We start from the raw sequence: 22,699 nt of genomic DNA, 5'->3' as shown, positions 1-22,699 counted from the left end.
GCCTCCTCATATATTTAATTTGTCCCATTTTTTTCCATTGTGTTTCTTGAAGTTTATTACTGGAGCTTGCAGATCCTTTGTGTTTTGGGATATCAAAGTAGTTTAATTGGCATAGTGTGAGTTATTGAGGATTCTTCCTCCAGTTTAACACTATGCTCATTTTCTTCCCATACCATTCCCTCTTTATATCCAGCATTTAAGTTGAATAAATGTGCCAGTCTGGAGCCACTCTGTTTTGCCATAGTTTGCCTGTATTGTGGCTTCCTGACCTGTATATGCATTGGTAGGATGCTGCCGGTTTAACAACTGGTTCTGTGATCACACCAGGGGTGGGTTCTACTTACCTTTACTACCGGTTCGCAACGGGGCCGTGAGCACTCTTCTGCACATGTGCAGAAGCATTCTGATGACGTTGGCGGTCAGTGGGCGGAGCCTCCCGCCAGTTTTACTACCGGTTCTATAGAACCGGTGCGAACAGGAGGCAACCCACCGTTAGATTGCACGCTTTGTGTGTGCACGCACACCTAATGTGCACTGTGCGAGTGTGCACAGTTTTACAAATACTAACCTTCTGTGTTACCACTTGGGAGTAACACAGCTGAGGCACGGCAATCCGCTCTGCTGTGCCAATCAGCTGAGAAGATAAAGGTATGTAAAGCACTGGAGTGAGTGGGCGAGCCGACCTGATTGTCGGAGCTACCGGTTCACTCGAACCAGTCCGAACCGGTAGAATCCCACCCCATATGGGTTTCTTGGAGAACGATGAGATGTCCTGGCATTCCCATTTTCCTGAGCACAATCTAAAGCTTGACACGATCAACACAATTGAAGGCCTTTCTATAATCAATGTATGTAATTATGATAATCACAGTAATACTTGATTATAGAAAATTATAGAGCTATAGCTATAGCCAGTAGCTGACCCATTTTGCCTACCGTTCTGGCAGATGGGTTCATGGGACAGCAAGCATGCATTTCCTGGAGAATGCATGGTTTTGTAATGCCAAAATAGTAATTTTAACCCACTTCTTGCGATTATGCATCATTAGAACCACCAGTAAGGATTTCTAACTGAGTTACAGTAGCTGCTGACCTGGTTAAATGTGTTGTGAAAACTCAAACAATGTGCCTTTTGCCTTTTCCTGGGTCTGAGTCCTCTTGGCCTTCAGAAGTGATATTATTTTTTTCACTTGGAACAAATTGCTGGAACTTGATTTGTAGATAAAGAAATTGGGTGGATGATTTGATTGAATTTCCCCAGGAGAGAAAAACACCTCATGGGAAGAGTTCGCTCTTAAGAGAACTTCTTTTAGGTTTTAATGATAGGGTGCGATATCTGGGAATCTTCACACAAGTCATTCACAAAACTTTCCTTAGACCACAGCTAAATTAATAGAAATAATAGAAATAGAAGCTAGAAGGGACCTTGGAGGTCTTCTAGTCCAGCCCCCTGCTCAAGCAGGAGAACCTATACCATTTTAGACACTGTGACTGTCTAGTCTCTTCTTAAAAACCTCCAGTGTTGGAGTGCCCATGATTTCTGAAGGCAAGCTGTTCCACTGGCTAATTGTCCTCACTGTTAGGAAGTTTCTCCTTAATCCTCAATCTTAATTGCTCAATCTTATCAATGTAGTTTTTTTAGTGAGGTCTCCAGAACCAGAGACAGTATTCCAAATGGAGTCTGACTAAAGCTCTGTATAGTGGATTAGGACATCTTTTTTTCTTTCTGTGTGGCCTTCAACTCCCCGAATTCCCCAGCCAGCATCTTAAAAGTTGCCCAGGTTGAGAATCACTGCCTAAAGGTGTGGAACTCAAAAGTAGCTTCACATTATTATCTAGAACAGAACAGAACAGAACAGAACAGAATAACAGAGTTGGAAAAGACCTTGGAGGTCTTCTAGTCCAACCCTCTGCTTAGGGAGGAAACCCTACACCACTTCAGACAAATGGTTATCCAACACCTTCTTAAAAACTTCCAGTGTTGGAGCATTCACAACTTCTGGAGGCAAGTTGTTTCACTGATTAATTATTTTAACTGTCAGGAAATTTCTTCTTAGTTCTAGGTTGCTTCTCTCTCCTTGATTAGTTTCCATTCATTACTTTTTCTTGCCCTCAGGTGCTTTGGAGAATAGCTTGGCTCCCTCTTCTTTGTGACAGCCCCTTTAGATGGGATTTTACTAAGGCTTACGTAGTTATTTTCCTTTGTACAGTAAGGTTGACCTGTTTGTGTCATCCATAATTGCATTAGCTTTTTTGTAATTACCTCCTTGGTGATATAGATTTATTATTATGCTGTGGTAATTGGCTGTACATTATGAACTTATATTTCCAACTATCCAATTTGGACTTGGGCCAAGAGGAGTACTGTTTTTTTAATTGAAAATGTGCAGTCAATCTTCTCTGCAGTATTCAAAAAGTCTTTGAGAAACCATTTCTTACAAAGGTGTTTTTTCAAGAGACAACTGGACTTTCTGGTTTTTCTTTTGAAGAAGTTTTGCATCTCATCCAAGAAGCTTTTTCAGCTCTGACTGGATGGCGGGGAATGGAAAGATCTGACCATCCACTCAGAGCTGAAGAAGCTTCTTGGATGAGAAGCGAAACGTCTTCAAAAGAAAAAAAACCCAAGAAAGTCCAATTGCCTCTTGAAAAAAGCACCTTTGGAGAAACCATGACCTGGATGACTGAGAATGCAACCCTCATTAATACATACTAATTGCCACGTGACCATATTTTGATCATGTGACTGAGGGGATGCCGCGATCGTGATAAGTCTGGGGACTGATCATAAGTCACTTTTTCCAGTGCCGTTGTCATGTTACTAATGATTGTAAATTGAGGACTATCTGTAAATATAACCTTCTATTACTGGAAGGTCCTTACTACTTCCATGAATGGTTAGACACTTTCCAGCTTGACAGAAATAACAACCAGCCATAGGATACCCCCTTTTGATAAGCAACTGTAAGTGGAAATTGGATAGCCCTGACTTATTCAAGGTTTGTACACATGTGCTGTTTTAAAAATTGGGGCGGCGGGGATAACAAATGTAATGAAAAGTAGTGAGTTGACATGGCCCAATGGACCAGAAAATTATTATTTACAGCAAAGGGGCCATTATTTGATTTACTGGATTAAATCACAGAGATGCGTAAGCAGAGAGGTCTCACAAGTTGTTCCAGAACTAATGTAATAATTCAGGCTAACGGGATCCGATTGTATTTAGATAAGGCATCTAGTGCCACCTAGTGTTACATTTTAAAAGTATCAGCAATAACCAACTTCATTACCCTCTGGTTTGAATTTTAAATCCCATCCAATTGCTCCATCATAGACGGGACCAATTTTGAGTTGTCCCCGAGACATTTGGAGGATATCAGCCTCTCTCTTGGAAAACACACTTTGGAACAGCATCAATGAAAGGAATGTTTGTGGCCTTTGCAGGACTTCAATAATTAAGATTAACATGAAGAATGCAGATGGGGAGGTCTACCCTAATGTTGGCAGGTCTTCTATTCTGATTACAGGTAGTCCATGACTTGCAATCACAATTGGGACCAGCATTTGATAAGTGAGTTGTGCCTGATTTTATGACCTTTTTTTTGCCATGGTTAAGCAAATCACTTTAAAAGTGAGTCTTGTGGTCATTAAGCTTCCCCAATTCACTTTGCCTGTCAGAAATCAGTTGGGAAGATTGCAAACGGTCATCACATCAACCAGGACATTGCATGACCGTAAATACATACCAGTTGCCGAGCACCCAACTTTCGGGATACTGCAATGGTTTTAAGTGCAAGAACTGGTTGTAAATTCACTTTTTCAGTGGTGTGGTAACTATAGTTTCTCTAATTATTGTCTCATATACTGCACAATTTCAGAAACACTAGATTAACCAGTATGTTGCAGTGATGGCGCAGTGGTTAGAATGCAGTATTGCAGGCTAATTCTGCCGACTGCCAGCAGTTCATTCCTGACCGGCTCAAGGTTGAGTCAGCCTTCCATCCTTCTGAGGTTGGTAAACTGAAGACCCAGATTGTTGGGGGCAATATGCTGCCTCTGTAAATCTCTAAGAGAGGGCTGTAAAGAACTGTGAAGCATTATATACGTCTAAATGCAAGTTGTGTAGCTTCAGCTTCACTTGGTCTCTGGATTGTTGAGGATAAATAGAAAGAAAAGGCAAGTAAGCAGCAATACGTGAGGCTTGGAAGCAAGGCCTCTTTTCTGTGATGAAAACACACAGCATTAATGCACAGTGACCATATGTTCTCTATTTCAGAAATCTGTCGTGTGTTTTTCAAAAACTCACTATTGTCCTTTATCTTGATCAGGGGTGAAATGCTCCCGGTTCGGACCAGATCGGGTGATCCGGTAGCGATGGTGGCGGGTGGTTTTTAGGACCGGTAACAAAAATCCCTGCCCCCCCCCACAAGCCCACCCAATCGCCCGGTCCCCACTTACCAGCTTGCTGCTTCTTTTGGGCTCGTTCGCTTTTCCTGCCTTGCTTCAGCTGCTGAAATCAATTGCATCAGCTAGCAACTGAATCTGCCTGCCTGCAATCAATCCAATCGGTGAGCAAGTCAATCTGCCTGCCTTGTGCCTTCAATTTGGTAAAGTAACTGGTTTTTTTTTTTTTTTGGAGCTTTAAAAAAAATTAATTGGGTTTTTTTTTAGGAGTTTTTTTTTTTTTTTTTGACATAGCAATTTAAAGTTAAGGAAATTTTAAATTTAGCTGCTTTTATCTAAAAATATAAATAAAATAAAATAAAATAATAAAATAAAATATTTGTGCAGCTTTGTGAGATTTGGTGTGTTTCTGTATGTTTCACTCTACACAAACACAAAATCTCACAAAGCTGTATGTGGCATTTAGTGTGGAAAAAGTGTGAAACTTGGTTCTTGAGCTTTTTGTGGCTGTGTGAGGTTCCTGCTTGTTGCAGGGGCCATTTTGGGTGAAGTGCAGCTGCTTTTACATTGTGTGTGTGTCATATTGTGTTGTGTGTGTGTAAAGTGTGAAAGTTGGTTTTTAGTACGTTTTGTGTACTTTATTTTTATTATTTATTATTGGCCACGCCCACCCAGTCACCCAACCAATTAAGCCACGCCCACAGAACCGGTAGGGAAACTTTTTAGATTTCACCCTTGATCTTGATCATTATCTTTTACCATACTGAGGCAGCCACTTAATGCAATTTTTCAATTCATGTGGAAACTATGGAAATTGAATTGTTTTTTTTTAAAATAAATTTACATGTAGTGTTTGGTTTTAGGTATTTTTATTTGAATATGCATTTTTGTAAAGTTTTTCTTCGTTTTGCTCTTGATTTCCCCTTTGTATAGCGAAGTTATAAACAAACTTTTTTTTATTATGAATCTCTTTCAGATTTGTTCCTTATTCAGGTTTGTTCTTTATTTCCCCCCCTCAAAATATGGTCATCATATATTAATGAAAGCTGAAGGATAGTTAGGAACCAGGAAACTGTGAGTTCTAGTCAAGCATGAAAGCCAGCTGGGTGACTTTGGGCTAGTCACTCTAAGCCTAACCCACCTCACAGGATTGTTATGAGGAAAAGAGGAGGCAGTAGTAGTATTGGGTATTTTTGCCTCCATGCACTATTCGTTTATAAAAATAATAAAGCTGAGATTAAAAAAAATCTGAAACAAAAACTTTTAAGACTAGTAATTAAGACGTAGGGTTCCTTTTTGGAATTTTAATTTCTTTTCTGTGTATTTAACTGTAGTAAAACACTGGTATTACAACTAAAGCTGGGTTAGAATCTTTTTTAAAACCTAAACACATTTCGGAATGTTGCGTCATCTTCCGATTCATCAGTTTTGTGTCATTATTCATGAAGGAGAGGGACAAGAGGCAACTTCTCTTCTGCCACAATTTTTATTGGTTTAGTATGAGTTCATCACACTATAGAAAGCCAGTCTCGGGGCCTGTAATACACGAATACATAATCTGTAGAAGTAGTTACACTTTGACTCCCATCTGCTTAAGCTTTTTTGTACAGAGGAAACGAACAGAAAAAAGGCGATAATAAAATAGACATTCGCTGTCAAATCAATTTTCTTCGTCTAACAAAATTTGATAGCCAAAAAAGTGTCTAAAACTACAAAATTAGGATACGTACCACATGGGTAAAAAGTTATCCATTTTTATTATTATTATTATTATACTTAGTTTTGACTGGATTCTCTTCTTGTTCAGGAACCTGATAAACTGGACTGGCAGGATTAGTGGATTAATATATCTCTTCAAAGAATAAATGCTGAATGCTCTCCATTGATAGCTGCACTGGAGTTGGATTTTGACTTCCCGTGAAATGGCTATGTGTATATTTTTTTGAAACACAAAGAGGAATAACAGAGTTGGAAGGGACCTTGGAGGTCTTCTAGTCCAATCCCCTGCTCAGGCAGGAAACCCTGGCCTATACTATTTCAGACAAATGGTTCTCCAATCTCTTCTTAAAAACCTCCAGTGTTGGAGCACTCAACTTCTGGAGCCAAGTGGTTCCACTGATTAATTGTTTTAATTGCCAAGAAATTTCTCCTTAGTTCTAGGTTGCTTCTCTCCTTGATTAGTTTCCCTCCAATGCTTCTTCTGCTTTCAGGTGCTTTGGAGAATAGCTTGATTGGGAGTCAGGCAGCACCACAGTATTGCCCATAGAATTGTCAACCATAGCAAAATGCAGTATCCCCAAATTTGCTACCCTCTAGATCAGTGATGGCTAACCTTTTTGCCATTGCATGCCAAAAGCGGGTGGAGCGCGAGGGGAGGTTGGGCGTGTATGTGCCCACCCATAATTCTATGTGCCCTGCTCCCTCGCGCATGCGCGTATAACCCCCCCACGCTCCACCCGCTTTTGGCACATCGTGGCATGGTGGGCCTGGTAGGCCTGTTTTTTGCTCTCCCCAGGCTCCAGAGCCTTTCTAGGAGTCTGGGGAGGGCGAAAACGGCCTTTCCCACCCTCCTCAGAGGCCCTCCGGAGGCCGGAATTCGCTGATTTCCGGTGGACCCAGAAGGCCCCAAAATCAGCTGCCTGGCGCATGCATGCGCGCCGGAGCTGAGCTCATGTGCCCACCAATATGGCTCCGCGTGCCACCTGTGGCACGTATGCCATAGGTTCGCCATCACGGCTCTAGATGTATTGGACTATAACAAAATTCTCAGCATGTTATATTGAGAATTAGAGACTGGTAAGTCTGGAAAGCATCAAGTTTGAGAATCTAATGTGCACAGCAGTGGTGGTTGGTATTCAGCTAGTTCTATCTGGTTCGGGTGAACCAGTAGCAGCTGCTGTGGAAGGCTCCGCCCACCCGCCTGGACATCATCACGTCCCATTTTTTATGCTTTGCACATGTGCAAAAGGCTCTGCACATGGGTGGAGGTGGTGCGTGCGCTCACATTTGTCAACCGGTAGCAAAGGTAAGTGAATACCACCCCTGTTGCACAGGATATAGAAGAATACATCTGCACTTCTGTTTCAAAAGGAGGCACAAGATTCTCAACCATGCTGCCAAAATTTTACAAAGTTGCTGTTTCCTACAGGGGGAAAAAAAAATCAACCTTCTGCATTTTTGGCAGTCCCACTCCGGAATGGGACAACTCGCTGCTGCCAACTCGCCACGGGACAATTTAGCAATTCAATTTAATGACTGAAAATAAATTTAAAAATATTTTATTTTTTGTCATTCACATTTCATTCTGTCCCTCCTTCTGCATCCTTTCTTTAATGATTCAATTTCACCATTTATAATAGTGTAACTCTTGTCCCGCGGCGAGTTGGCTGCAACAATTTGGCTGCAACGATTTGGCTGTGGCAAACTGTCATAGTCCTGTCCCACTCATCTACCACACAGCAATGCTACAAGTTCAGATTTTCATTAAATGTCCCACTAACCCTTCTGTTGCTTAAAGTCAGAAGAGCTGGAAAATAAACCAGGAATGTTAGCGCTTTTATAACATTTTTGTTGTTGTTGAATTTTGCTTTCCATCTCTCTTTTTCCTCCTGATGAAAATGGTAGGATGGACTGGCCTCTTGCTTGTAATATAGCACAATTACTTTGGCTTGCAATCCTGTGCAGATAAACTACTAGTACGTTTTTTAAGGGTCATAATGGACAAATTTTGCCATTAGGTGAATAAATAAAACAAACAAGCGTCTGGAAAGGACTCGAATAATCCCAGCTCTCTATCAGAAGGTGGAAAATGAAGAAGTTAATTGACACTCTTCTTTCAAAGACAGTGTTTGCATACAAAAGTAAACTGGAATTCTGATGAATCCTGGCTAATAGCAAATGAATAGTATGCCAAGTACAAATTCCCATTTTTTGTTGCCTGTTGGCCCATGAAAACACATTTGTCATTGGAACCTGGATTCTTTGTTAACTGCCTCTCATACAGTCAGTGTTCATAAACCAAAACCAATCCCTTGTTTAGCTGTAGAATAAACCAGGATTCCATACTCAGACATCAAGGTATGTTTTCTATTTCTGGTTAGTTAAGCTGTTCACAAGTATAGAATTAGCCAAGCAGGAGCAAAACTTTGCATTAACAGACAATTCATTTATATTTCCAAGATCCTGGCTTCTTACTGGCCATCTCTGCAATTCAGTTCCCAAAAAGTAACTTTAATTAATGGCATGATAAAACAGTATCAGGAAAAGAAAGAGATGGTAAAGATTTGTAGAAGTGTTGATTTTTTGGTTCATCCACAAATAGACATAATTTATCAAAGCAAAAAAAACAACAACCTGTGTTGAGAATTATCACACTAAAAGCATCTCATTAGAATTCCTCCAAAATATTATTTTTCTTGTCGGCTTGCTCCAATTCCTGTCCATCAAAACAGAACACAGAAGAGAAACAACTTGATTAGAAAATGCCACCATCATTATTTGCACTGCCCATTTTTTGCAGGGAAAAAAAAAAGATTAAGCAGCAACATTTCAGGTGATAAAAATCAATAAAGGAATATAGAAAAATGGCAAAGAGTTGAAGAAAAATAGAGGTATATGAAGACAAATGGGTAACTTATTATCCTTAATACTGTAAATCAACTTTCCTCATCCTGATGACTTCCATACGTCTTGGGACTCCAATTTCCAGAGTAAGCTAGCATAGTCAAAAGCTAGACATCTTTATGTGGGCTTGGAGATCCCAATAAAACCAGAGGACGTCAGTGTGTGAAAGTTTACTGTACATACTGGCAAATCCGTCACTATGAAAGTAGAATCCAAGGCCTTTTGAAGGATCATAAAATACATGAAGCTGACATGGCACTTCCTCCTAGGTAGCAGTTTTCAATGAGAATTAGTTGGCTGCCTTAAAAGAAAAAGCAGCAAAAACCACATTCGCAACCTTAACATGCCTGATCAGAGCCCATAGAGATAATTTTTCAATCGGAACCCTACATTTTCCATCACCAGTTCTCTTCAACAGATAACTTCATGGAGAAGACACCAAATGTGAAGCTCCAAGATAGGATCCTGGTTCTTAATTCAACCCTCTCAAGGAAAGAAGCAGAGTCTAAGAGGCATAAAGAAGTAGTGGGGTAATCTGGTCTAAGTACCAAAGAAAGGGTCCAACTGGATTCTGTATCTCATTGGAGCAGGCAGCTCAGTTGTTCCAAGGTTCAGCTGTTTGGCTCTTTGGTGCCCTGGGATTTTATCCTTGAGAGCACAGAACTGGGGTTACATGGTTAGGATTACAGAAAGAACGAACATGTAGGTTTAGCATTATAAGCTCTTTGTTTCCAAATTCCAGCACCCTCATTCAAAGGATTTCTGTTTCCGTAACACTATTTGAAACTATGCCAGTGGACTAGCATCAATTCAACCTGTAGGATACTTTCTGAATGCCAGACAGCCGTCCGGACTATTATTTACTTTGCTCTTTTCAACTGGCATCTCCGAGTTGGATGAGAATAGCAGTAATGTGATCTTGCTTCGGATGGTTACTAGAACTGACAACAATGGGGACTTTTATTCCTCTGGAATCCTCAAATCCCATAGTGGTGGTGGGATGGAGAAAACCACAATGTAATATTGGGAGAATGAACAGAAAGAATGCTCACCCTGGGGGGGTGGGGGGGGTTTTGGAAAAGTAGACTTTTTTTTGGAGGCCTCTTCCTCTGGACCACTTCTTAGGTTCTCTCTACTTAGCACCAATTTCTAGACAGCTTCTTTTAACAAAGGATGTTTACAAAAGAAGGCATTTTGTAAGACAACACTCACATACACTCATTCTCTCTCAAATCTGCTTACCACTAGCAGGAAAAAAAAAAGAGAAAAACCATACAAACACACAAGTGGACATTCTTGCTCCAATCATTCATATTTAAACACTTAAGACATCTTCTCATCTGGAAATTCATCTGGGTCTCAAATTTATACATGCAAGAAAACCAAGGGAGAAGAATACTATCTGAAGATTACTGCCACAGGCTGCAAAGCATTTGTGCTCCAAAGGTTAGGTTTGAATTCTTCTGGCTTTCACCCCAAACAAGCTACTTTCTTTCTTTGCCACCTCAAACAAGCTACTCTCCTTGTTATTTGCAGTGGTAGAACAACACACAAACAGACCAATCTGTGCAAAACAGAAGCACAGAGGCAGGCAACCTATATTCCATCTATTTTGGATTTCCCCTTATCCATTATTTGCAGTTCCGTCTTAATGATTGGAAGCTGAAATCCAAAACACTTGAAAGGCATCTTACTTGGGTGAAAAGGGCTTAATCTTGCAATTCTACTGCGTGTATAAACGGGGCCTAAGTTGTTTAAAAAAGAAAAGAAAAGAACCCTTAGGATATCGGGAAAACATTTCAGAATTTCAAACGTAATAAGTCAGAGAAAGAAAGAAAGAACACCACACCCCTCCACCCTCAAAACGAGGACATCTCAGCTCCTTCCAGAGAGTTGCTGATTAGATCTCTAGGTCAATCACAACTTTAGTTTCAAGGGTTTATCATTGGCTTAAAGAAGATGTATCTCTGAACAGATGAGAGATGTAACTATATGGGCACCAGCTTGGAAGTCCACCATTGGCTCAAAAACTCTAAAATCACCAATGACTTGATAATTACTGAAGTTAAAATAAGTTAGAGAAGGTCCACCCCAAAAGGCGTATCCCATGTTATATCATTAGGTTTAAGCAAAGTCTCTATATTTCTGACACCTCAAAACAGGTTTTTTTTTTTTTAGGTAGAGGGCAGAGATTCTTTTCAAACAGATATTGGGTTGTTCCCTAGGGTCAGTGGCGCTCGATCTTAGCTCTTTTGCAGACCTGTAACCTGGGTCCATCCGGCGGCTCTGGAAGGGGAAATCTGAATGCTATGTGCAAATTATTAGCTACTTAAGCAAGTATTCAAGGGGAACGTCTCTTAGAAAAAATCTCCAATGTCTTTCAAAAGCCACTGAAATGAGGTATCTCGCCGGCGCAGCAGGAAGTACCTCCCAAAAAACCTGACATGATATACACCACGCCAATAAAAATGACTGCCAAAGGCTGCAGTCATGCCAAAGGAGAAATTCAGCCACAGGCACAACCGCTGTACCGCATCTTTGGAGGAACTGGACCCAACCATAGAACTAAAGAAATCACCGGGGAGGAACCCTCCTTCTTGACTTCCACTTGGTTCATAGAGTGGAAATACTTTTGGTGGTGCTTGGGGGAGGCGTCTCCAAGTTTTCCTCTTCTCAACAACAGATCCAATGATTTCCATATTCCTTTCCTCTCTTCCTTTCTTCTTTTCCATCAGTGTTTCTCCTGTAATACAAGAGACCAGATTAAGGTAAAGGAGATCCCAATTTGTTTTTTTGAAGACCATTAATGAACTTAGGTTCCATACTAAAAGGTAAAGGTTCTCCCCGAACATATGTGCTAGTCGTTCCCAACATTAGGGGGCAGTGCTCATCTCCGTTTCAAAGCTGAAGAGCCAGCTCTGTCCAAAGACGTCTCCGTGGTCATGTGGCCGGCATGATAAAACATCAAAGGCGCACGGAACGCTGTTACCTTCCAAAGGTGGTCCCTATTTTTCTACTTGCATTTTTTACATGCTTTTGAACTGCTAGGTTGGCAAAAGCTGAGATAAGTAACGGGAGCTCACCCCGTGATGCGGCACTAGGAATTCGAACCACTGAACTGCCGACCTTTCGATTGACAAGCTCAGCGTTTTAGCCACTGAGACCAGATTAGGAATCTGATAATTGCTCTCATGATTAAATACAAGTGGTTCTTAACTTATGACAGTAAGACCCTGCCCATTACGATCGTAATTGTGATTGGCCATAAAGAGGGTCATCAAATTATGGACCCAATTTTACGATTTTTCTTATGACAGTTGTTAAATGAATCACTATGGTCAGTAAATGAATCAACAGTTGTTAAGCGAACGATATGGGGGAGGGGTGTCCTCCATCAATGCCAGCACTGATGATGTTATCTAGTTTGGTAATGAAACGTCTGCAAGAAAACCACCGAGGTCAGAGAGCACTAAGGATCCCACAGTTCAATCCTGAGCTACAAATTTTCTCTTCTTGTGAGCTTGTGATGGCTCATCCTTTGCCTGCTACCCAAGTAACATTGGTGGGGTTCCAGAGGCAGTCCAAAATTATAACATCTTAATTGTCTTGAAAGGCCAAAGATCGCCACAATTAACTAGCCCTCTTCCTGGTTCAGCCTTTGAATGGCTTAGACCAGTGTTTCTCAACCTTGGTAGCTTGAAGATGGGTGGACTTCAACTCCTAGAATCCCACAGCCAGCGCTGCTGGCTGGGGGATTCTGGGAGTTGAAGTCCACCCATCTTCAAGTTACCAAGGTTGAGAAACACTGGCTTAGACCAACATATCTGTGAGATCTCAGAAAGAGATCTCTCAGAAAGCAAAGAGCTTTAAAAAAATGAACTTTAAAAAAAAAGTCATTTATGGACATTTGCTGAATAACTGATATGATCATCTTTTATCATCTGGGGAAAAAATGGACAATTGTAGGGGGTGTTTTTAAGCAGAGTAAATCTATTTCAGTTTGGGGAAGAAAGTAATTAATATTAAAGATACTCGAAACTGTAACATCTAATTGCACCCTACCTTACACAATAAGCAGATAAAGCATCTGGTTATCTAAATTTCAGGAGTAAAGTCATAACTGGAGAAATTCTTACATGAAAGATATTTAGAATTCACCAACCTCCTGTTTGTGAGACTTTTCCTGCTGATGGACTCCATTAGCAGATCCAGAGTTTCCAATAGTCTAAAATTTTAAAAGAGCTTTGGTCATAAATGATTTATGAATTCACACACTTGGATGATGCATTAAAAAGAGATAGAATTCCATTAAAAATGAACAGTTTTATGTGATATAAAGAAGAAATGTGAGACATTAGGGAAAAGAAAATCAATAAAAAGCGATGTTTTATTAAAGTATAAACTGAAACATATTTCCATATTAATCTCCTTTCTGCATAACTAGAGGCTCAGCTAAAATAACAATAATACATCCATGAAATTTCAATCATTTGCGTGTCAAATTATACCCAGGTTCAGTAGTTCACTGACTGCAGGAAAATAGTTGATCTTCAATTTATAAGCACAACTGAGTCCAAAACTTCCACTGCTAAGCAAGACAGGTCTTAAGTGAGTTGTGCTTCATTTTATGACCTTGAGTTCTATTCCCACCTTGGGTATGAAAGCCAGGTGGGAGACTTTGGGCCAGTCCAACCCACCTCACAGGATTCTTGTGGGGAAAACACAAGGAGGAGGAATAATATCAGGCACGAACAACCAAACTTTATTGTTCTATGCCTATTTCACAGGAATCTCCCCAAATTGGCAGTTTTTGCCTGGGAAAGACTAGTTAAGGCTCACAGGCTTTCAGGAAGATTAGGCCTTGTCCTCTTGTGTTTACTTAATGAGTCCAGACTAATACCCCACTTGAGGCCTCCTCCCGATTGGGATGGTTGCTTTCCAACAAGGAAAGAGTATTAGGTATAGATACTCCTCGATTTATTTGAGCCCAAAATTTTTGTTGCTAAGCAAGACAGTTAAGTCAGTTTTGCCCCATTTTATGACCTTTGTTGCCACAGTCGTTGAGTGAATCACTGCAGTTGTTAAGTTAGTAACGCAGTTGTTAAGTGAATTTAGCTTCCTCATTGATTTTCCTTGTCAGAAAGTCGCAAAAGGTGTGTCAACTTCGAAGCGCACTTATGTTGTTGCAACTCTTATCGCTTCTCAGCTTGCCAACAAACTAAAGGAGAAGGGAAGGAGGAAATTGAAGGTAGGCTCCAGACATCAAGAAGACAAACTGTGAGAGCCAAGGACACTTCAGCAGGTGGCTAAAAATCCTTAGAAACACTTTCTCATAACAATTCAACAACATTTACTGTATTTTTCAGAATATAAGACGCACCTACCTTTTTTGATGAAGAAAAGAAGAAAAAGAAATCTGCCTCTGCCTCTCAGCAATTTTGCCTTGTTGCAGCAAACAGCAAACAGCCTGCTTTACTTTCAGTTTCGTTTTCAGCATAGCTTGATTAGCACAAGGGGGGAAAAATCTGCTCCAGCAATTTTCTTTCTTGTAGCAAGCAGCAGAGCTCTACGCAAAACAGCTGAGAGCAAATCAGCTGAGAGTCGGGAGGCCGATCCAATCAACTTGTGATAATTAGGCTGTGCTGAAGCTGAAAGGAGCTGTTTTTTCTTGCTGTTTGCTTGCAAGGAGGTAACTGCTGCGAGGCAGAGACCAAAGGGTGGGGGCCAGTGGCTACATTCGGTGAATAAGATGCACCTAAATTTTACCCCCTTTTAGGGGGGAAAAAGGTGCGTCTTATACTCCAAAAAATACAGTAATTGGACAATGTGACCTGCACTAATAAGGGGAGGGAGAAGTTTATAATTATACAGGATTGCACGAGAATTAGCTAGGGCTGTTTTTGCCTTAATCTGTGCCAAAATGTTGTACACAATAAAGTTTTGCAAGATCAGTTCATCTTGACTGTGGTTGTTTGGTTGGGTTCATCAGTTGGAACTTTGACAAGGTGATCACATGATCTTGGGAAACTGAAACCATCAAAAATATATGCCAGTCGCCAAGCATCCCATTTTGATGACATGACCATGGGGATGCGGCAATAGCCTTAGGTGTGAAAGCAGGTCATGTCATCTTTTTCAATGCCATTGTAACTTCGAATACACACCAAACAAATGGTTATAAGTCAAGGACTATCTGTATGTTCACTGCTTTGAATTGTTTATAAAAATAATAAAGGTAAAGGTATAAGGTAAATAAATAAAGAATAAAATTTAGAAATAGAATTGCACATCCTACTAGCCACAGATTAGAGCTAAGGAATGGCCCCTCCATTTGTGAATGTGTAAACAAGACAATACTGCATGATCTCTCATTGCAGGGGTTGAGAGTAGGATAAATAGGAGAATAGGAACAGGATAAATCCAATGTCAGAGTTCCAACCAATGCCCTAATTAAATCATGAGCCTCACGCCAGGCTTCAAAAGAAATCCAGTTATTTATTAGGAGTTTCATGTCAGCACGGACCAAATGAAGCCAACTCTGCCCTCACTTAATTTACGTCCCAGATCTGACCCTGTTTCCCCCCTCCCCCCAAGATGTGTCATCAGTCACATTCTCCAACGAAGCAATTTCGTGGGTTGTAGAGATCACTTCCCTCCGGCCACTGTGGGTTTCCGTGGAGATGACCTCGGCTTATCAGTTGGAATGTGCTTCATTTTGACTGAGATACCAGCTCATCGATGCAGCTGTGAAGTTCGTTTTCCCATCCCCTTACCTATGGCAACTCGAGAGCAGGCCAGGGATGCTTTGCAAGTTGACATTCGATTCTTAGTTTCTTTTAACAGCAAGTAGAGGATGCACATCCAACCTCCCTAACCAGGCCCAGTCCAGATATGGCCATGAAAGACTGACCTGTGCTTTTTCAGAGCAGCTGCGCATAGCTTCCATCAGTTTTTCCATTTGCTGGCCCTGCTCCAAGGCGTTCCTCAGGACGTCCTCGGTGCTGACCAGCCGGTGTTGCAATCGGAGGAGCTCTGTCTCTGAAGAAGGATCAATAAGGGAATACCGCCGCTGATCCGCGACGGCTTTTTCTTTGTCCTGGATATTTAATTTTAAAAAAATAGGGAATTAGAGAACTAACTGCTGTATTCATTTATAGAAAATCAGGACAAAAGTATTAAAGCAAGCATCCAAAAGGGGGAAGGGGAAGAAAAGGTAGGAGATCTTTTGAATAATATTAATAATAAAATATTAATGTAATAAAATATTACATTAAATAATAATTTAATAATAATATTTAATAATAATATTAAAAGGCACAGTTTAGACACAGAGATGGAGAATGATGGCCCCTTTATGAATGGTGGACTTTAACTCCCAGAATTCTGGGAGTTAAATTCTGCTGGCTCAGGAATTCTGGGAGTTGAAGTACACCAGTCATAAAAGAGCCATCGTTCCCCACCCTGGCTTAGTGATTGAATTCTGGGTCTCCCTATCAAGAATTTGTTACATGGTTTAATGAAGCTTCTCTTAAGTCCATAAAGGGAGCATCTTTCTTATGTAGAAATTGAGAATGATAAAAGATAATAGTGGCACAGGGTTGTAGTTGGCTAACCCTTGCAAAAAGCAAGAAATAAAACATCCTTCACTTCCTCACGCCATAAACTGCTTCAAGGTCAAAGTGCTTTCTCAGCCCATAAAAACATTTTAATTACCTGCTGAAATGTCCAGTCTTAAAGGCTAAAGCTATGAGATCTATGCATACCTTCTAAAGCAGTACAGAATAAATTTTAATGAACCCCCAAATGCACAGAGAAAAGGAATCAAAAAGTATTCAAAAGGAATCATATGGTATGACCTCTCAGAATTATCATTCAAGTTAGTGACAATTCACAAAAATAAAAATAAAAATGTTTTGAAATGTCTAAAGCAATCTTGCCTAACTGAAGAGAATATGATTTGCTGGGTCATTCAATCCATGAATATTTAAATGTGAGAAGCAAATTCAAGCAAATTTCTGAAGATGGCTTACAAATGAACTGGAGTTATGAATCCATGATTTCTAATCTGATAAACTGAGTTAAATGGGAAATCTGCTGAAGACTTCTCCTACCTATGTGGAAAGAGAATTTAGGAGAAAACCTATGGATTCAAGGCTCAGTGGAATTCCTTTGCAGGGGTAAGCAAATTTTTCATTCTATTCTTCCTCCAAATCGTGTTTTCAATTTATTGAGTCTGTCATCAACCCAACAAGACAGACACAGACTTCAGAGGATAATCAGACCTGCAGAAAAAACAATTACTACCAACCTGCCTTCCACTGAGGACCTGTATACTGCACGAGTCAAAAAGAGGGCTGTGAAAATATTTACAGACCCCTCGCATCCTGGACATAAACTGTTTCAACTCCTACCCTCAAAACGAGGCTATAGAGCACTGCACACCAGAACAACTAAACACAAGAACAGTTTTTCCCCAAACGCCATCACTCTGCTAAACAAATAATTCCCTCAACACTATCAAACTAGTTACTAAGTCTGCATTACTATTAATCTTCTCATCATTCCTATCACCCATCTCCTCCCACTTATGACTGTATGACTGTGACCTTGTTGCTGGTATCCTTACGATTTATATTGACTGTTTATGATTTGATTGCTTATTTGTACCCTATGACTATCATTAAGTGTTCTACCTTATGATTCTTCACGAATGTATCTTCTCTTTTTATGTACACTGAGAGCATATGCACCAAAGACAAATTTCTTGTGTGTCCAATCACACTTGGCCAATAAAGAATTCAATTCAATTCAATTCAATTCAATTCAATTCTACTCTACTCTACTCTACTCTACTCTACTCTACTCTACGTCTTCTGAAACAGGAAGTGATTCCCAATGTCCTGGATGTGGTTTAAGCTCATGTGGAACCTCATTAGCACTGCTAGAATGGAATTCTTTGGAAGTTCCACTAGAATGGAATTTTTTTGCTCAGACAGAAACCTAAATCCATTAAGGGAGCACTTTATGATCTCAGCTACTGATATGGACATTAAGATGAGACTTGGTTATAAAAATGGTTTATACTGAAAAGCATCAAATCAAACAGTCCTTCAGCACTGCTTCCTAAAGCAATGAGGCCTCCTGCTTCTGAAGATGCTGCACAACTTTCCATCACTTGTGTGGCCCTCTCTGCACAGCCAGTTGACAAAAGAGGCTTTGAACATACACATTGTGTGCATAGAATCCTGTTCCACCTACAGGTAATCCTGTTCTCAACTTACGACTACAGTAGAGATCAGAATTTCTGTTGCTAAGCAAGGCAGCTGTTGAACAAATCGTGCCGGATTTTACCTTCTTTTGCCGCAGTTGTTAAGTGAATCATTGCAGTTGTTAAGAGAATTACATGGTTGTAAAGTGACACCAGCTTCCCCCATTGACTTTGTCTGTTGGAAGCCAACTGGGAGAGTTCCAAATGGTAATTGCATGACGTTGGGATGTTATAATTGTCATAAATGTCATAAATACATGCCGGTTGCCAAGCACACAAATTCTGATTATATGACCATGGGGATGCTATAGTGGTCGTGTGAGGATTGGTTGTAAGTCACTTTTTTCAGGGTTGTTGTAATTTCAAAAATATTTCTAAGTGAATGGTTGCAAGTTGAGGATTACCTGTATTGGAAAGTCTGAGGAAAGTCCAGAAGTGATCTCTACAAAGTATCGTGTTTCCCCGAGAATACGACCTAACCCGAAAGTAAGTCTTAGCTTGATTTTTACATGTGTGCCCAAAATAAGCCCTACCCCCAAAATAAGCCCTAATTAAGACTCTGCCCACTCCAGGGTGCACGGGTAAAAAATAAACTAGGGTGAGGATGTGGTGGAGGGAGCTACTACTTACCTTTGGTGCACCAGGCCTCGCACACCCCGACACCTGCCTTGACGGTCCATTTCTTTTGCAGCCAGCAAGGCTTTCCTGAAGGCCTCTGCAGCTGATAACAGAGCTCCAGATCGATCCGGAGCTCTGTTATCAACTGCACAGAGGCCTTCAGAAAGCCTTGCTGGCCGCAGAAGTAGTTCCGGAAGGCCTCTGACAGCGAAAAGGAGGCCAGGGGCTACGCGCGCAAATGAGGTGAGTCAGTGGACGACATCCCCCCAAAATAAGACCTGGTGTCTTTTTTGGTGGCAAAATATGTAAGACACGGTCTTATTTTCGGGGAAACATGGTAATTCATGCAATTATTCTGCTATGATGAGTTGAATCATATTTCTTCCACAACATACTTCATCAAGACAAAACCGCCTTGCTGAGGCTTCGCGTACGATGCCTATCACCTGGGCTAAGCAGCCCTAAATTCTCCACCCTCCCTGTCCTCACCAGGATGCTGAGTTTTTCTCGCAGTCCTTTGATGTCATCTTTGAGTTTCTGCTCCTTCAGCCTCCACTCGGCTTTGTGCACCTCGCGGCTTAAGTCTCGCTCAGGGCCTGGCGAGTGCCGGTTGGCTTCCATTAGCAACGCCCGCAGCTCGTTCAAGCTTCTGCAGGAAGAGTGGAGAGAAGATCAGAAAGAGATCTCAGGCTGCCTGTGGGGGAGAATCTATCAAATATCTTAACGAATTTGATTCTAATACTGGAACTGCTTTTAGTTTTTATTGATGTATTTTATTGCTTTCAGTTGTTCCTAGCTGCTGGTGAGTGAGTCAGCATTCAACATGTAGGATGTATACGTGTATGTGTGTGCATTCTGTATACTACTCTGGCCTCCTTTAGGAGTAAGAGATTACAAAAACTGTATAATTTATTTATGCTTTTAAAAGTGCAATATGACAGCTAAAAAGCCTTCCATCAATAAGGACATATTACCTAACCCAACAGTTGTATTTGATAGTTGCCATCTAAAAATTAATAACCTGGGAGTCAATTATCTAAGAAGACAGTTCCATAACTGAAGCAGCAACTGGGAGAAGGTCCTGCAAGGGAAAAGGAAGGAAGGAAGGAAGGAAGGGAGGAAGGGAGGGAGGGAGGGAGGGAGGAGCAAGAGAGCAGGAAGGAAGGGAGAAAGGAAGGAAGGAAGGAAGGAAGGAAGGAAGGAAGGAAGGAAGGAAGGAAGATCTTTTCTGTTTTGGAACTATAGACCTTTTCTAACCTAGTTTTTCTTACTAATGTTTAGGATAGCAATTTCCTGAATTTATAACCTGCTTACTCAAAGGTTGGAAATTCTAAGTGATATTATCTGGAAGGTGCTGAAAAGCTACTCCATTCAGGAAATCTCAGAATCATCCAATGTTTTATAGTAGACATTTCCAGCTATAAAAACGAGCAGAGTCAGTACTCTGCATAGAAGCCAAGGTTTCTTTGGAATGCTCTAAATATGTCATACTGTCTCTGGGTGGAGAGGAAGACTGACCTTTCTTTTTTTAATAGCTCCTGGCTGATCAGAACCAGCTGACCAGAAGCATCGTGGGTTTTTCTTGACATCGTTTCTAGATCTGCTTCCAGCCTTTTCTTTTCTTTTAACAAAGAATCCGCCTTTTTGTCAGAGCTCTTGCATCTATTTTCCAGTGCTGTCAAACAGAAAGAAAGAGAAGATGGGGGAACAAAAAACATAGAATAAACTGAACTGGAGCCCTTGGCAAAGTAGGAAGAGAAAGACGTTTTGCACGAGCCAGGTTGGGCTAATGCATCTGGAGTGGAGAATTTGAGACTTCCTACTGTAGATGTTGCTGAAGTACAACTCTCATAAGCTCTAGCCATCATTGCCAACAGATCAGAGGCAAATAAGTTATCATGAATTACTGCAATTGCCTCTCTAACAACAGAGGCACAATAGCACCTAAATCTGACCACAAACAAATCATCTTAAGTAGGGGAAGGTGAATTTTTTTAAAAAAAAATTTGATTTATATGCCGCCCTTCTCCGGAGACTCAGGGCGGCTTACAATGCGTTAAGCAATAGCCTTCATACTTTTGTATATTTATACAAAGTCAGCTTATTGCACCCACAAACTGGGTCCTCATTTCACCTACCTTAGAAAGGATGGAAGGCTGAGTCAACCTTGAGCCTTGGAGAGATTCGAACCAGCAGTAAATTGCAGGCAGCTGTGTTAATAACAGGGTGCGTAGACCACTGTACTATCAAGGCTCTATTTTTCAGCTCCACCAATTAAAATGCCACCCATTACAAATTCTCCCCTCTCCCCAAAAAGATAAAAATTGCTGCACCTACGGAACTGACATTTTAGCCTAGTCTATCCTTCCTTTCCACCCTATTTGCTCGTTTTTTTACAGGTAAGGAAATTCTTCATTAATGTTCTTTCTTATCAGATCATCTCTATTCTGAAGGAATGCAATTTTGACACTGCATAATCTTTCCTATGCACACGCCACCAAAATACTTCCATATTGACCACCAATGAGACTTACCACTTACTTGGGCCCTTAGAGTATCCGTCTGGGAGACAAACGATGATACCTCTTTGTCCTTTTTACTCAATTTGTCCTGGAGATCTGTAGAAGAAAAAGGAAGTGCTGGAAACAATACTTTGAACTCCAGCTTCCACTTCACCCCACACCCAAGCAAAGAAAGATCCAACATATTTAGGAAGACGCCAAACTAAGGAACTCTGCTTGGGAATTTTTTTTTTCATTAGCCCCAGAATTCCTCAGCCAGCATGGCTGTTGAAGTCCACAAGTCTTAAAGTTGCCACGGTTGGGGACCCCTGCTATATGGCATGTGTCCTGGTTATCTGGGGAGCTGTCTCTCCCCAATGGGACTAGCCCGCCCTACTTGTGCCAGTGGAAGAGGCCTGCTACAGATCCCGTCTGCTAAGGAATTCTGGCAGGCGGGGTCAAGGAAAGAACATTTTCCACTCTGGCTCCATCTCTGCGGAATACTCTTTATCACCAAAGGTGAGAACTGCTCCTACCCTTTTGGCCTTCCAGAAGGGTATTAAAACTTGGCTTTGCCAGTTGGTTTGAGGCCCCAAGAGGGAGCTCATCCCCTGGAGGTAGTTGACGTTGTAATAAGACCTCATCCCTATGCTGTCCATCTCTTAGTTCTATTTTTTAAAAAATAATTTTAATTTTTTAATCTGTATAAATGTATTTTAATTATATTTCTATTAGTCTTATAATCTCTAAACCGCCCGGAGTTGCCTTATAGGGCTGATGGGTGGCATAAAAATTTAATGAATAAAATAATTATATACAAGGTAGCTGGGAATAATGTGCTGTATATTCCTTAATGAAAATTATCCCTTGCATGATCACAGCATACAGCAGTGTTGGCGAACCTTTTTGGCACCGAATGCTGAAAAGGGGGTGCGCGCACGCATGCCAGAAAACCAGAAGAGCAGTTGCCAACTGGCCACCTGGTTTTCTGGTTTCTGGCGTGCATACACGCGTGAAGACCAGCTGGCTGGTGCGCATGCATGTGCCAGAAATCAGAAGATCATCTTCCCGGTGTGCACATGTCCATCGGGTGGCTACTCTTGGGGTTTCCGGCACTCTTGCCCATGTGAAGACCAGCTGGTCGGTGTGCCGGAGCCCAGAAGAGCAATGGGAAATGCCTCTGCATGCCACTTCCGGCATATGTGCCATAGGTTCGCCATCATGGGCATACAGTAACTATACCTCAGTCTAAAAGCAAAACAAACAGCTTCCTACAGAGCATCACATA

General features: G+C 41.1%; 1 protein-coding gene across 8 annotated transcripts in view; it reads right to left on the bottom strand.

The window, feature by feature from the left end:
* Window positions 1-8,545: 8,545 nt before the first annotated feature.
* Window positions 8,546-22,699, bottom strand: part of CLIP2 (CAP-Gly domain containing linker protein 2) — a 95,738-nt gene continuing 81,584 nt past the window's right edge. For all 8 annotated transcript variants that reach the window (XM_087889369.1, XM_087889355.1, XM_087889352.1 and 5 more), the window contains 6 exons: window positions 21,445-21,528; window positions 20,429-20,585; window positions 19,400-19,559; window positions 15,935-16,120; window positions 13,187-13,249; window positions 8,546-11,767 (listed from right to left, as the gene is read on the bottom strand). In XM_087889369.1, coding sequence (XP_087745495.1) covers window positions 11,756-11,767; window positions 13,187-13,249; window positions 15,935-16,120; window positions 19,400-19,559; window positions 20,429-20,585; window positions 21,445-21,528 — 662 coding nt within the window. In that variant the 3' untranslated portion in view covers window positions 8,546-11,755. The remainder of the gene's footprint in view (window positions 11,768-13,186; window positions 13,250-15,934; window positions 16,121-19,399; window positions 19,560-20,428; window positions 20,586-21,444; window positions 21,529-22,699) is intronic.

This window comes from Pantherophis guttatus, chromosome 1 (assembly GCF_059756535.1).
Source record: "Pantherophis guttatus breed Tessera chromosome 1, ASM5975653v1, whole genome shotgun sequence".
Taxonomy (NCBI): domain Eukaryota; kingdom Metazoa; phylum Chordata; class Lepidosauria; order Squamata; family Colubridae; genus Pantherophis; species Pantherophis guttatus.
The sequence above is the reverse complement of the archived record's forward strand: the minus strand, read 5'-3'. Positions and strand labels throughout refer to the sequence as shown.